At 34.8% G+C, this 15,605-nt stretch overlaps 1 protein-coding gene across 1 annotated transcript in view; it reads left to right on the top strand.

Annotated features, from left to right (window-relative positions):
- The window catches only part of LOC103580233 (cell adhesion molecule Dscam2), a 459,597-nt gene that overhangs the window by 327,145 nt on the left and 116,847 nt on the right, over window positions 1–15,605 (top strand). The window contains exons 8-11 of the mRNA XM_014439749.1: window positions 1,277–1,421; window positions 1,708–1,859; window positions 1,938–2,210; window positions 2,446–2,730. Coding sequence (XP_014295235.1) covers window positions 1,277–1,421; window positions 1,708–1,859; window positions 1,938–2,210; window positions 2,446–2,730 — 855 coding nt within the window. The remainder of the gene's footprint in view (window positions 1–1,276; window positions 1,422–1,707; window positions 1,860–1,937; window positions 2,211–2,445; window positions 2,731–15,605) is intronic.

The following is a 15,605-nucleotide window of genomic DNA, read 5'->3' as shown; positions in this document are numbered from 1 at the left end:
AGTATTTATACTCATGTGTGTTCACATATGATGATCAAAAAATGCGCCCAGGGCATGTCACTAGTATACATGCACACATATGAATTATATATTTTTATTACATACTTCTTTTTTCTCGAGTTCTTAAATATATATTTTAATGAACAAATCACTTTAGTCACGATAAAGTACTATGAGCAAATTAATGGTTAATATAATATTCAAAGTAATTATTGAGATTTGGTCACTAAACTTTACATTTATTATTGTATTCAGATAAATATTTGAAATTGAAATGATAAAGAGTTAATTTTATCTACTTTAAATTGTAAATTTCGTGTTATTCTAAAAAAATTGTATTTAAATGTTTAGCGCGAAGACAATAAATTCAGAATTACAGGCAATTCTATGCCAATTTTTATGAGAGTTCATTTGAACAGCATGAGTCATTTTTTCAAAAATTTTCTCTTTATTTTTTAAAGAATTCTCTACATAGCCTGTAAATAAATTAATGAGTAAATTATTTATAAATAAGACATCGATAATATACATAATATTATTTTAATAATTTATAAGGAATAAATTCATATGTATTCAAATGATTTGTAGAAAAAAGGGATTTATTAAAATCTTATTTAATAAATAGAAACAAGATACCGATTTCCAAGATCTTCTACATCGTTTATCTTAAGTTCAGAGATTTCTTTGCATCGAAGGGCCCCACAAATTCCAAATATGATGAGAATCTTAAATTATAATAAAAATTATAATATTAACATTTATATTAAAAGAGTATAAATATTTGTATTAATTAATTAAGTACTTGATGGAAGTAAATATCAATACTAACTTTTTCGTCTAAATGTTTTTTATCTGGTGCATCATTCATGAATTTCATTATTTCGTCCCATTTTAACACTAAAGACTTTTTCGACTTGTGACCTTTTGAATTACCTTTGACAAGACTTTTTAAGTTTTGAAATTTACTAAAGTCAATGTTTTCTCTAGTGTTCAAAGTTTTCTTTAACGTTGACCATGTGCCCCATATAGTTGACGGGGTTAACCTTTTTGTCAATTCTTTAAAATATACGATTAAATTACTCAGTTCAGAGTTTGACAACGAACTTTTATGTACCTGAAATCGCTAGTCAGTTGAAAAGTTGATTTTCTGGGTTTTTTTTTTTCCGATTGCCAGTCTATATCAATACACTTAATAATTTAAGCATTCAATTTTCTTTCAACGCAAAAACTTAATGAGTAAAAAACAATTAAATTTTTTTTATCAAATTCGTTGCAGATGCGCCACCAGTTTTTCTGTATTCCTTTATCGAGCAAACACTTCAACCGGGGCCAGCAGTTTCACTAAAATGTTCTGCAGCTGGGAATCCAACGCCCCAAGTGACTTGGGCATTAGACGGATTCCATTTACCTACAATTACGAGGTAAATGATACCTATTAAATTCCTATATTATGTGTTGTATAAGGATAGAATATTCCTCTCAAATCGAACTTGACAAATTTCACAAAAGAACATATCTTTTCATGCATAATTGTACATAAATGTGTATTATCAGTCATGTCCAGTTTTCAAATTGAATGGAATATATAGTTGATTGACACATTTGCGAATGTCTGTTATACGCAAATAAAAATTGAACTTTGTAGTATGTTTAACGATTTATAAAAATTGAAATTATTGAAACAGAAATTTAATGAATTATTCACAGGTTTGTTATTGGACAATACGTTACTGTCCATGGCGATGTGATTTCACATGTTAATATAAGTCAAGTTATGGTAGAGGACGGTGGAGAATATTCCTGCACAGCTGAAAACCGAGCTGGAAAAGTCACACATGCAGCACGTCTCAATGTCTATGGTATGTCAGTTGAAAAAAAAACAATTCAAATTATCTCGTTTGAATAACGTTAAATATGGTATATTTAATTTACATTAGGATTGCCTTACATCAGAACTATCCCCAAAGTCACAGCAGTTGCTGGTGAAACGCTACGTTTAAAATGTCCAGTTGCTGGATACCCAATTGAAGAAATAAAATGGGAGCGAAGTGGGCGTGAATTGCCCGATAATCTACGACAGAAAGTTTTGCCTGACGGTACTTTAGTGGTATCTAGCGTACAAAAAGAGTCGGATACCGGAACTTATACCTGCTGGGCAAGAAATAAGCAAGGACATAGTGCTAGAAGATCTGGAGATGTCACAGTAATTGGTAAGACGTCTTTATTATCTAGAAATCCATTAATTGAGATTCTACAGGACATCAATTTAAAATTCTCAATGGATACTACAATCAATAATTAGGGAAAGCTTGATAACAATGTTTTTATTTTAATGAACAGAAAATGTATGATTTTTAGGAATCCAAAAACCTAGAGGCTGGTGTACATGTTGATCAGGTGTAGTAATGTCGTAACTGCTCACTCGTTAATGTTGTTGCTTTTCAGTTCCCCCAAAAATTAGCCCATTCACGGCAGATCGTGATCTTCATCTTGGAGAACGTACCAGTTTTACTTGTTCAGTTACAAGAGGTGACCAGCCAGTAAGAATCAGCTGGCTAAAAGATGGCCGCTCTTTAGGACCCTCTGAGCGAGTCTCCATCACCAATGTCGATCAGTTTAATAGCATACTGATGATTGAAAGTTTATCTCCAGATCACAATGGGAATTATTCTTGTGTTGCCTCTAATCCGGCTGCCGAGGTATCACACATGCAACAACTTGTGGTTCATGGTAATCCTCCCTCTAGGCCCCAAAACAAGCCTAAGCGTGCCCTGACCGCCCATTTGTGAGAGTGCAGGCTTGTTGCGTCTCATTTTATACATTCATTTAATATAATTTATCTGGAAACACTGACCGAAAATAATTTATTAATCAAAAATATTATTATAGCAAATTCAGAATTATTATTATAAAGAATGAACATAGACATGTTTTTATACAATTTCGGTCAGTCGTACAGAGCACCGGGTGTAAAATAAAATTAGTAAAAATTGTAAGTCGTCTAAACTCTGGCATTCATATTTTTCCTATTGCACGAAACCTAACATGAAAGCTTCCGTAATCCTTTCGAAAAAAATTTTATTATATATGAAATTATTCGATTGGAGACAATGCCTTTATTTCTTACTATTTCAGGAAAGGATCTAGATTCGCACGCTCTAAATCTTTTTCATCATTAATAGTTAATCAAATACGTTTATTAAATAAATACAAATAATTTCAAATCATTGACGACAATCGAAAAGTTTAATGAATGCCACAGTAATATGCACGCTGTTGCGTCAAGTGTATGATGTTAAAATTTGAATGAATGTGATGATGAAATAAATAATTTAATGTCTGAACTGAAATGAAGGGCGGCAGGTGCACATCTATGGCGGGGCCAGCCTTTCACGTTATCTCTGTCTCTTCTCTTAATTACTACGTTATTGTCTTTATATTGTATATATATTCATAAATATTGTAATTATAAATATTTTTTTCTATTGTAAGTACATGTACGTACTACTACTATCCCACAATGCATATACCTGAATATAATATTATTTATATATATATATATATATTTATATATATATTTATATATATATATGTATATATATATATATATATATATATATATATATATATGTATGTGTGTGTGTGTGTATACTTATTTATTTATATTTACATCTATATATTGTTCGTTGCGTTTTTTTAAATCATCTTTTTCTCACTCTCACGTATGGTTCTTTCTTCTCTCTTGACCTTTTCCAGTACCCCCTATAATTGAGCCATTTAACTTCCAAGAGGGACTCTCTGAGGGGATGCGGACCCGGACGGTGTGCGGGGTCGCGGCAGGTGATCAACCCCTCACTATATCCTGGCTCAAAGACGGTCATAGTCCTTTTCAGTTATCACCAAAAGCTTTATCCGATACTAGTATCTCCCAGCTAGACTCCTATTCCAGTCTTCTCAGTTTGTCGAACTTGGCAGCTGAGCATTCAGGCGACTATACCTGTGTTGCCGCGAACCCCGCCGCTGAAGTCAGGTACACGGCCAAGCTTCAGGTAAAAGGTAACTAGCTAATCGACGACCCTAGTCCTAGTAACAAATTTCCAACACTTTACATTATATTTAACTAGAGTAACTTCAATAGTTTCTAGTGAATTTTTTTGATTAAAAATTAAATCTGAACGGAATGAAAATTACATTTGTTACGAAAATCAAATTCATGAAATAAAAAAAAAAGTCAAAAATTGAATACATTAAATGCGATAACGAGTCCTCTTCCATACAAATTGTAAGAATAATTAATCTTTTAAATCAAATAATAATGAACTTAATCGAATGTTCAATTATACTCCGATTGTAAACAATACACTATCGTTTTTATACACGTACTTACTAAAGTTTTCGCCAGTGCTATAATCCTACAGAATTTAATAAAAATTTGGATTCAAATGTATAGATCAAGAAATCTTGAAGCCTGGCGAGAATTCCTAGTCATCATCAGTTTATAAATAATTCCACAAATCATTAAAAATTGACAACTATAGTTTTGTATTTTCCTTAAAAATTCCTTGACCTAAGACACAGTGTGTATTACATTTACGTTGCTTTGGCTCTCTGGGAATGCGTCGATATCTCGTCAATCCCTCGAGGTTTGCTTGACTTGATCAAATAATAAAGGTAACAGTTGCACCATCCTTAATTTTTGTAGTATATTCTTTTATTTATGATAAGAAAAGAAAAGAAAGAAACAAATAAATACTTTTCTCTTGTGCATATATTAAATCCAAATGAAATACATTTTTTGCATGAATCTATTAATATTAGATATTTCAACTCTTCATCATTTTGTAGTACAAACTGCATGACTATTGAAAGTGAATGCTCAATGATACTTACATCTTCAACCCTTGCGATATGGCTATCTCCTGGATACTGGAAATGGAGCTGATATTTATTCATTGCATGAATGCAACTATTTTATAGCTCATGTATACTTTTAAAAACTTTTTTTCATGATATTTTGGACTATCTTTTATATATATTTTTCATTATTATAACTGTTTTTAAATTATTTTTTCCTGTTATACTTTTCCGTAAAAAGTGTGGACAAACGTACGCGTTTAGAAAATTGCCTGTTACATTAATTATGTTTGTAAATACTTGGCAATCTAAATCACTACTAAGGAAGTGGTTTTTGCTAGCTATTGTGAATGACTAAACAATGATGATAATAATAATAATAACACTAGCTTTGTCCGCACTTTGCAATATCATCTACTGTAGGCTAGTAGTACGTATACTTATATTAATTTTTCTTATTCGTGTATATCGGACTAGACGTTAGAAGCGCGTACATTAATTTTTTCGGCTTCTTTACGAAATCTCTAACAGGCTTTATTTATATTATGTGGCCAACGGTGTAACCCGCCAAAACCTTATTCCTTTTTTGTTACTATTCAAAATTCCTAGTATTTAATGCCTCACGCGATTGTACGGCTCGTTCACGCCAAGTAATATACAAGCGAGTAATTTAAATATACCACTCACGTCTTGAACGTGACACATAGCCATTTCGTAATACGTTGATATCCTATTCACAGTATTTTGGCTTGTGCAGCGTTTTTATCACAACTGTAAAAGTAGAACCCAAACCACCTTTACATAACCTTTATTCAATGAAATATTTTTAAATCTACGTAGGACGTATAGCAAAAAAAAATAATTACTAAGTAGAATTAACTGCCTCATAAAACTGAGAAATATATGATATTTTATATAATATATTATGAATATAATATGAACAACGGTTCACTATTAGATTGTTTCAAAGTGTGATATTTGATGAAATTTTTTTTTTAAAGGAAAAACAATTACCGTTATGTCATTCACAATTTTTTAACCAACAAAGAAAAATACATGAATAAAAATGATAGAGGAAGGGGGAGGGGGGGGGGATGGGCCCCCAAAATTTAAGGGGCCCATTTTGTCCCCAAATCATTCGAGGCACTCAAAATTTTAAGTCGCCTGTTCCCTCCCACCCCCTTCCCTATTAGGGGAGACTGTGGCAAAATGAACTCCTGGGGGCAAAATGGGCTGACATTTATATTACATATAAGCCCTCAATTCTTAAGGGACCCATTTTGCCCCACCTTCCCCTAATTATATTGATGATGTATTCTGATCCTATTAATTTATATGGCTCATGATTTTTAAAGATGAAGAATCCAATAAATTCGAGTATGTTAGCGACACATTTAAAAATGATAAAAGATGCTCAATATATGTTTACAAAAACAAATTATTGAAAACCTTGACAAGAGAACTGATTTCAAATCGTTTTAAACAATCTCAAATAGTTTGCAATCATGCCTCCTGTGGTCATTTACCATTGTAAATCATTCCAAATTATATTTAATTATCAGGGAAGTATCTCCGCGCAATTTTGAAAAGCACTTGTACGCGCAATACGACGTTTGCTTTGCCATTGCTGCACACAAATCATGGTATTAAACATGCAAAAGTCGAAGTTATAGTTGAAAACGCAAACAGCTCCTTGTTAAACGAAAAATCGTACGCCAAAATAGTACTTATAACCGTGTGAGTAATAAAAAAGAAGCTTTCTTGAAAAACATCAATCAAATATTCAGAAAAGGATAGATTTTCCTGATAATTATCAAAAAAATCCCTGACAGATCTGATTTTACGGTATGTTCTGAGATCACTAACGTGGTGTACGGTTATGCCACCGTAATCCAGTACGGTAATTCTACGGTAAGTTTCAGTAAACTACAGTTGATTCCGCGGAATCTACCAGCAACATTTCCCATAAAATTCTAACACATTTGACAAAATATAATTAAAGAACAAAAAAAATTGCTGTTAATCGATTTTCAAAAATTGTGTAATACTTTGTGAAATTTTTTTCTAATTTCTCTTTTTTTTTTTTTTTGATGTGATGTGAAATTTACAAAGACCATGGGACGATAAGAATACGATAAAAATTGTTATTCTCAGCACCGTGTGAGTCGATTGGTCTAAATACCGGATATGTTTTGGGGCATGATGGTAGCTTCCAAGAACAAATATGAAAGCAATATCTGTTCATAAAAACCTTTAAAAAAACGAGGTTATTTTTTAATTTTAATTCTTAACTATGTTGCAATAACACTAAAAATATGAAACTATTTTTTTTTCTAATTCCTCATTCAATTTCCGATGAAATTATGAGCTTCGGAATTTTTTAAAACGGTACGTCATATTGAAAGAAGGAATGAAAAACCGATTTTTTGATCAAAAATCGATTTCTTTATATGATTTAACTCATGAAATGATAAAATACAAAACTTTTGCGATTACTGTACAAGTGAAAACAAAAGAATGAATTAGGAACGCTCATATAAAAATAAATATTCTTTATTTTACTAGGGGGGTATTCTAGTCTAGAAATTTGAAAAAATCGAAAATTTTTTTTTTCATAATCCGACAGTTTAGATATTTAAAAATATCTCCCTAAAAAGATTTTTCAGAACCCAAATTAATTTCGAAGTTATAGCCGTTTTAGTGTCGTGGCAACTAGACCGGTTGAGTGGGCGACTGCAACAATAGGCGACTGGAGTCCCGGGCTACCTGAGTATAAATAACTCTCTCTACTTTTTTCTATAATACTTTCAGTATACTGATAAAAATGGCTGATTGAAAGAATGTAAGTTACACGTACTATTCTATCAGTTACTCTGCCTGAAAATTAACGTAAAACTTTAAACGCGTTTTTCTCGAAACGACTTTTTTCGATGCAGTCACCACAATATCTCAAGTTTTAATCAGCCGATTTACTTAAAATTTGGCAAAAATATTCTCCAAATATCTCTCTATTTCATAAACCAACAAAAAATGAAAATTTGAAATTTGTAATATTTCTTAAAAATTCGACAATGTTAAAAAATTAGTGAAAAAATCGGCCTCTATTTTGGAGTAGCCGTCATGTTATGAAAAAAATTTTTTTTTAGTAGATTTTATAAAAATCGAACTGTTGTATTTGTCCTTATGACGCAACTTTACAAAAATTTTAACATTTTCTATCTATTTTAGTCAAGTAGGTTCCAAAAATTCTATTGGAAAAAAAAATTATAAATGTACTAGCTGACCCGGCAGACTTCGTACTGCCTCAATCGATTGTAGAGCAAAATAAAAAAATCAACTCTGTTTAAGTTCCCACTATATAAAATTGATGTATTACCGTACGATGGATGGTGTAGCTCAATAAGTTATAGATCAAATTGAACGGAAAATAGTATAGTGTCGGATAGCTCAACTGGTAGAGCACTCGGTGCGATACCGACATGGTCTGAGTTCGATTCCCAGTTCAGGCTATCTATATTTTTCTCAATTTATCTATAAATTGTCTCATTGAGAAGGTTTGCATGATTTAGGTTCCCACTATATATTAAATTGGTGTAATACCGTACGATGGACGGTGTGGCTCAATAAGTTATTTTGAACCTCTGATTTTTTTATTTTTCAGCATAGGTTGAAAGAGGCCTTTATGATTTTTTTCAAATTTTTTCCTCCAACCGTTTTCGAAATATCGAATTTTAAAAAATGAAGAGATTTTTCTATCAAATGCCTGTAACTTCGTAAAAAAGGGTTAAACAAAATTTTCAAAGAGTCGAAAAATGATTGTTTTTAGATTTCTTTTCGATAAAAAATATCAAAAAAATTTTTGGATCACGCTTCTGTTGAAATTTTAACTTTTAAGTATAAATTGTCGATTTACAAAAAACACGTACTGATCGATTTCCCTCATAATTTTTTCACAGCAAACTGTCACCTATTCTACAACTTTTCCAGCTATGCTCATAATGGGACAACGATGGGATTTATTTTTTTATAGATTTTTTATGAATTCTGCATTTTCTTCTAGTTAATTCTATTTTAATGCCAAGCTCCTAAAAAAAGTGTTTTGATCAATTTTAAGAGCTCGACATTAAAATAGAAATAACTAGACGAGAATTGCCAAATTCAAAAAATTTATCAGAGATAATTTGTAGAAAATAAAATTGTCTACAAAAAAGATTCTATGACATTTTATGATTAGTCCGATAGTTTCACCGGAAAAGTAAAAAGATCTCCAACTTTACTTCGAGCTCTAATAACTTTCGAACAGATGGATTTATCAAAAAATGATAGGCGACTTCTTTTGTAGAGCATACAATTTCCTCTAGAAAAACTATATCGAAAATTTCTAGATTCTCATTAGTTGATATGGTATAAAATTCAGAACGAGCAAAAACAAGTTCTTTTAATTTTATTAAATTTTGACGTCGGATATCTTGTGATACGAACAAAGTTTTTCAAATCACGCATTGTTCACAAGTAATTTGTACTTCAATGTGATAGAAGACTTTTTTTTTAGAGAGTTTAATTTCCTACAAAAATATTCACTGGGCATAAAGATCCGTCGATTAGTTTGTGAGCTAGAAAATTCTAAAAAAAAAAAAAAATTTTTTCCCGTGTTATTTAAATAGCAAATAGAAAAATGGATTGAGGCAAACCTTAATATCACTGTTAAGAGTTCGGATAGGTACCAAAATTGTTATTTTTAGTTATACTTTAAATCTTTGGATACTACAAAAAAAAGCTGTGTTTTCTTTAAACATCTTAATATATATATATATATATATATATATATATATATATATATATATATATATATATATATATATATTTATATATTGTGACCGGTTATTTGGCTCTCCTGGAATCCGTCAGACGAACTATCCCCACACTATCGATAATGCTTACCTGGTTCAGCTTCTGCAGTTGTTGGGCGCCAGATGATGTATCAATTACCAATTCAATTATCGGAAGAAGTCGGCTCAGGGTGGTGAATCGGGAATAGGATGGGCACTTAAATTTATGCCAAATAATTATTCGGTTTTAACAAAATTAATTATTCGTATATTCGTATATTAACCAACAAGTTAAATTGATCGATCTTCCCAAAATAATCGGTTACATCCAACTATAAGTTGCCGTGGTCGGCTAACTCGATATAATGTAATAAAAAACAGGAATTAAATCAAACAACGAACACAATCTAATTTATAATAGTTATGACTCGATATAATTAGTGTGACAATCATTTACTCCGGTAGCACCCAGTTTCTATTTACAATTAACATCAAAATGTTGGCTTGACGAACAAAAATAATAATGATACTACTAAGATTCTAATAATAGTCTCCGAGCTTCGCGAAATAAACAAACAGGACGCAAATGGCGAGACTCGAAATGCGCGGTTTCAATTAATTAAACAATTATCCAATAAAATACCAAAAAAATAAAGTCAAATTCAAAATCAACGCTTAAATCTCCATGTCATCCGTATATACAAGTACGGTATCGAAACACTGCCAATTCAAATGACAAAACAGAACAAAATCAAAATGTACCAGCGGAACAACTCGAGTTGGAAACGCCTAACCTAAATCTAAGTTAGCAGTTAATTTTTTTTGCACAAAAAAAACTTCGGCGTCAACTCGAGTTATTCCTCGAAATAAAATAGTCAGACTCGCTCACCGGTCGATGTTCTCGAAGTCCCAGATAACCTTCGGCTTAATGTGGTCGATGGAATTATAACGGTGGGCCGGGGACGGCGTCTCAAAATTCCCCAGGTACGGGATGATCCAACTAGCAATTGATAAATTGTGACTTGTTCAATCCCTGTGTCGATGACTGGTTGTGGACCCTGTGTCGGTCAAAGTATCTATCCGCACGCGGAATAAGCAATCACCGATCTCGGTGTCACAGAAGAAATCCTTTGTACGGATTTCTCCCGTAGTCCATTTAACGACAATTTGTCTTCTACACGCCGCTCACGGCTTATTTCACTATTATATTCCTCACGGCTTATTTCACGACTATATTCCTTATTAACAATATCGAGAATTCGCTTTGATAATTACAAATGCCGTTAACTTATTTAATTGCACAACAACCACGTGTCAATCACAACGAGGTACGATCCCGAATGGCTTTGTCTGTTTTCCTCCGCAACTTCCCGCCTTTAGTTCAGGGCTTCTTCACTTGGCGGCGCTTCGATAGTGTCTCGACTGGGCTACGCTCCCCATTGTGACGGTCGATTTCAAATTCTTACATTATTTAACCTTACATTATTTAAAAATACTGTAAGGATTTAAAATGATGTACGGATTAAACAAATAAAGTGACCACGTGTTGACGTCGAATTATGCGGTGAAATTTTAAAATGTCACAATATATATATATATATATATATATATATATATATATAGGTATGTTGTATACATACAATTATTCGTACGCTGCCCCGTATGATACCCTATACACTCACGCCTGAAAAGTGAATTGTGTGCAGAATAAGCTGCGCACAAAAACGTAACGAGGTCGTTCGTTGAGTAGATTTTACACCTCATATTTTTTCCATACCGGGCTCCTTATACGAAAATCGATTCTTAAGGAGTAAACTCCAATAAATTATTTAAATCAACTAATCATGTTAAATAAATGTTTTATTTAACCAACGTATTTAACACAGCAAAATTTGAGAATACAAAAGAAAAATACTTGAATGCGTGTATGCAGTTCAGCGGTATATTTTATTGTGTCTCTACGAATGAGGTAGAGGTGGAATATGGAAAAACCGATGTTCGGCTTATATTGCCGAAATTAATCGATCGTAATTACTGTAGCAACGTTACAGAACTCCACTCGATTTTTTTTTTATTTAATTTAATGCACAATAATTAAAGTAATGGAATATTTACAAATAATATGAATAAATAAATAAGTGAATGAATGAGTACAATACAGTGGTGTATTGTTATTTTGGAAAAATACTTTTATGGAAAAAAAAATTAAATCGCGTAAATTTTTAAACATCAAACCGGACTCAGCGTTTTCGAGTCTCGATCGCTGAGTTATTGTTTGTTACTGTTGTCCCCGTGTTGACTAAGTTCGCCTCGTCAACCGGGTTCAACCTATCTACTGAAATGGCGATTTGTCGTCCCCGGGAATCGACGATGAAGTATTTATCGTGTCGAGTTATTACACGATATGGACCTTCGTATGGCGCTGAGAGCGATGGTCCAACCTGATCATTTCGTACCAGTACATGACTGCGAGTACTAAGGTTCCTGAAACAAAAACAAAATGCTTGCCGTAAAGCGACATTTCGGCCGGTGCTAATGAGTTAAAATTACGTTTTAAGGTATTTACAACGTTATGAGGTATAGTTTTGTTAGTGGGAGATAGTAACTCACCGGATAATCGGACAGGCTCACCGTATACTTATCAAGCCGGTGTCGTCTGTATGTCGTCTTTCCAGGCAGCGCGGAAGCCGAGCGAAACAGCTGGTAATGCGTCGTACCATGACTCTTGATGACACAAAAGTGCTGATTTGAGCTGAAGATGTAGACGGTCGACGAAACCATTGGCTTGCAGATGATACGGCGTGGTATGCAGGTGTTTTATTCCATACGTCTTCATTAGCGATTGGAATAACGACGATTCGAATTGCGGACCTTGGTCCAAAATTGTTCGTTTCGGTTACTACGTGTCGTGAAATTCAGTGCAGCGATAGTGCATGTGCTATCGTCTCTGTAGTTCCATCGGATAACGGGACAACCTCAGGAAACTTCGTGAATCGGTCGATGATAGTCAGGCATTGATTAAAGCCTCTTGACGATTTTAGAGAGACTACGTTGATGAGTATGTGCTCGGATCGTTCCGTTGGAGGTTCAAAACTGGCGATGACACGTGTCTCCGAATTTTATTTTTTTGGCAATCGATGCAGGATTTCACCCATTCACGGCAATCTTCATTAATCGACGGCCTGACGTATCTTTTGGAGACCATTTTTAGTGATCCTTTGATTCCAGGGTGAGCGAGCTTGTGTAGCGAATCGAACACTTTTCTCCTCAGCACTGTCACAATACAGTGTAGGTCCATTATCGGGTTGAATTGTCTTTAAATTCAAAACAGTTGTCTGACATAACAACTGCTGAAGTTCATCGTCGGTTTGTTGAGTGTCGGCAAGTTCTTGCGACGTTAAGGTGGTAGATAGTGCTTCGACACGTGACAATGTGTCAGCGACAATATTGTCGGTACCCGACACATGTCGAATATCAGTGGTGAATTGACCGATGAAATCGAGTCGAGGAAATTGCCAAGGCCATGCTCTTTCGGTGCGCTGTTTGTAAGCGTGCTGAAGCGGCTTGTGGTCAGTGTAGATTGTAACAGGCCGGCCTTCGAAAATATGCTGAAAGTATCTTACAGCCTCTTAGATGGCGTTCAACTTGCGGTCATACGTTGACAATTTTTGGATCAACGGGGACACTTTGGGACTGAATAATGCCAGTGGTTGCCAGTTTTTATCCACCTGTTGTTGCAATACAGCTCCAATACCGATTTCGAATTCATCAGTAAATATTTCCCAGTCAGCATCGATTTTAGGGTGTACCCTAAATTGACTGGATGAGAGCCTTTGATTTTCGGTCCTTCCAAAATTTTGTTTAACGGTGCTAGAATTTCTACAGCGTTTTTGATGAACTTTCTGTAGAAATTCACTGTGCCGAGAAATCGACGAAGGGCTTTTATGGTGGTAGGAGGCTCGAAATTGACGATAGCCTCGACTTTTTCCGGCAACGACTTAATTCCATCTTTGGTGATGACATGGCAAAGAAACTTTACTTCCGGTAGACCAAACAGGCCTTTCGGTACTTTAATTACCAATTCGTATTCACGGAGACGCTTGAATAATATTTTCAGATGATCCACGTGTTGCTCATTGTCTGTTAATGTGATTAAGATATAGTCAACATATGGAAAGACGATGTCCAGGTCACGAGTGACCTCGTCGATGAATCGTTGAAATGTTTGAGCCGCGTTTTCAAGCCCAAATGTCATAAATCGGAACTCAAATAATCCGAACGGTGTGATAATCGCCGTTTTCAGCAAGACCTCTGGTACAACAGGTATTCGCAAAAATTCTTTTGCAAAATTGACGACTGAAAATATATTTTTACCTTGTAAAAATGCGGCAAAGTCGTCATGATAACGCATCGAATATTTATCAATGAGCGTTCGATCGTTAAGTGGGTGGTAATCGGCGCACTGCCTTCATTCTCCGGACTTCTTTTGTGCTAAATGAAGTGATGAAGCCCAGGTGCTATTCGATGGTCTGCAAATACATTCCTTGATCATTTTACGGAACTCTACTTGTACGATTTTCAACTTATCTGGAACCAGACGTCATGCTCTGCACGAAACTGGCGGTACAGGTGACGTTCGAATGTGATGCACCGTTGAATGCTTTTTCGTTTGATGCTGGGTAGCATCAGGACGTGTAATATCAGTAAATTCTCTCAATAATTCCATACACGCAGAATTACCAGCGACTGCTTTGATATTTGTTTCTGCTAATGTCGTGTGATAATTTCCGGGTGTCAATAAACCAATAATGCCACTAATCGTTAAGGTTTCCATTTAATATAGTGGAAACCTAAAACATGCAAACCTTCTTAATAAGACAATTTATAGATAAATTGAGAAAAATATAGATAATCCGAACTGGGAATCGAACCCAGACCATGTCGGTTTCACCGTACCGGAAAACCAGCCACGTGGAAAGACGGATAAATTGGAGCCGGAATCGACGAGATATTCTGTTCCTGTAGTTTGGTCTCGGATAAACAGGTGGTGACAAATCGATTGAGAATCATTGGCCGCCTCTATTGATTTTCGTTTGCATTTCTCTGCCATTTGCAGCCAGGAATGCACGATCGGGCATTTTTACCGTGCTTATAATGGTACCAACAGAAGTTAAACTTCTTCGGTACACGTGACCGTAATCAACTTCTGGATTTACCGCGTTGAACTTTCAAGTTTTTGACTTAATTCGTGAGTTGCGCAATTTCTCTGTGCAGTGCAGCAATCGCCGTGCTCGACGGTTGATGATTACGAATTTTCAGTGGCGGTGGCAACTTGAGATTTGAGTGATACACGCTCGACCATACGATCGGCTAACTCGGCGAGTTTGTCCAGCGTTGTGTCGCTAAAAGCTTCCAAACACACTTAAATATCTTTTGGCAAGTGGGAGAACCAGCGAGCTTTGATGATGACATCATCGATGGCTGGAACTAATCTGTGGGGGTGACGTAAGTGCTGCGATGGAGTTAGATCGCTTAATCTCTTACCATCCAGCAACTGTGTGATTCTAGCTTTTTCTGATTTGAAAAAACATAATATCAGAGCGACCTTGAGAGGTTGTACGGGGTTGTCGCAGGAGGCTCAAGAACTAACCGCTCTACTTCTGCAGCGACGCGAGTGTCGAGCAATGGAATCACCAGGTCAAATTTGACACGCTCGGTTGTTACCTGGTGCGTTGAAAATTGCGCTTCAACCTGCGCAAACCACAGTTTCGGATTCTCCGTGCTGAACTGGGGTGCTTTGATATTCACGGCCATATTTGTATTTATCGACTCAAACGACGACGATCCCGATGATGGAGATTTGAATGCGTCTTCTTCTGATGACTCGGATTTTATTTTCTTGTCACTGTCGGTTTCAGAGCC

This window comes from Microplitis demolitor, chromosome 1 (assembly GCF_026212275.2).
Source record: "Microplitis demolitor isolate Queensland-Clemson2020A chromosome 1, iyMicDemo2.1a, whole genome shotgun sequence".
In the NCBI taxonomy this organism is placed as follows: domain Eukaryota; kingdom Metazoa; phylum Arthropoda; class Insecta; order Hymenoptera; family Braconidae; genus Microplitis; species Microplitis demolitor.
The sequence above is the reverse complement of the archived record's forward strand: the minus strand, read 5'-3'. Positions and strand labels throughout refer to the sequence as shown.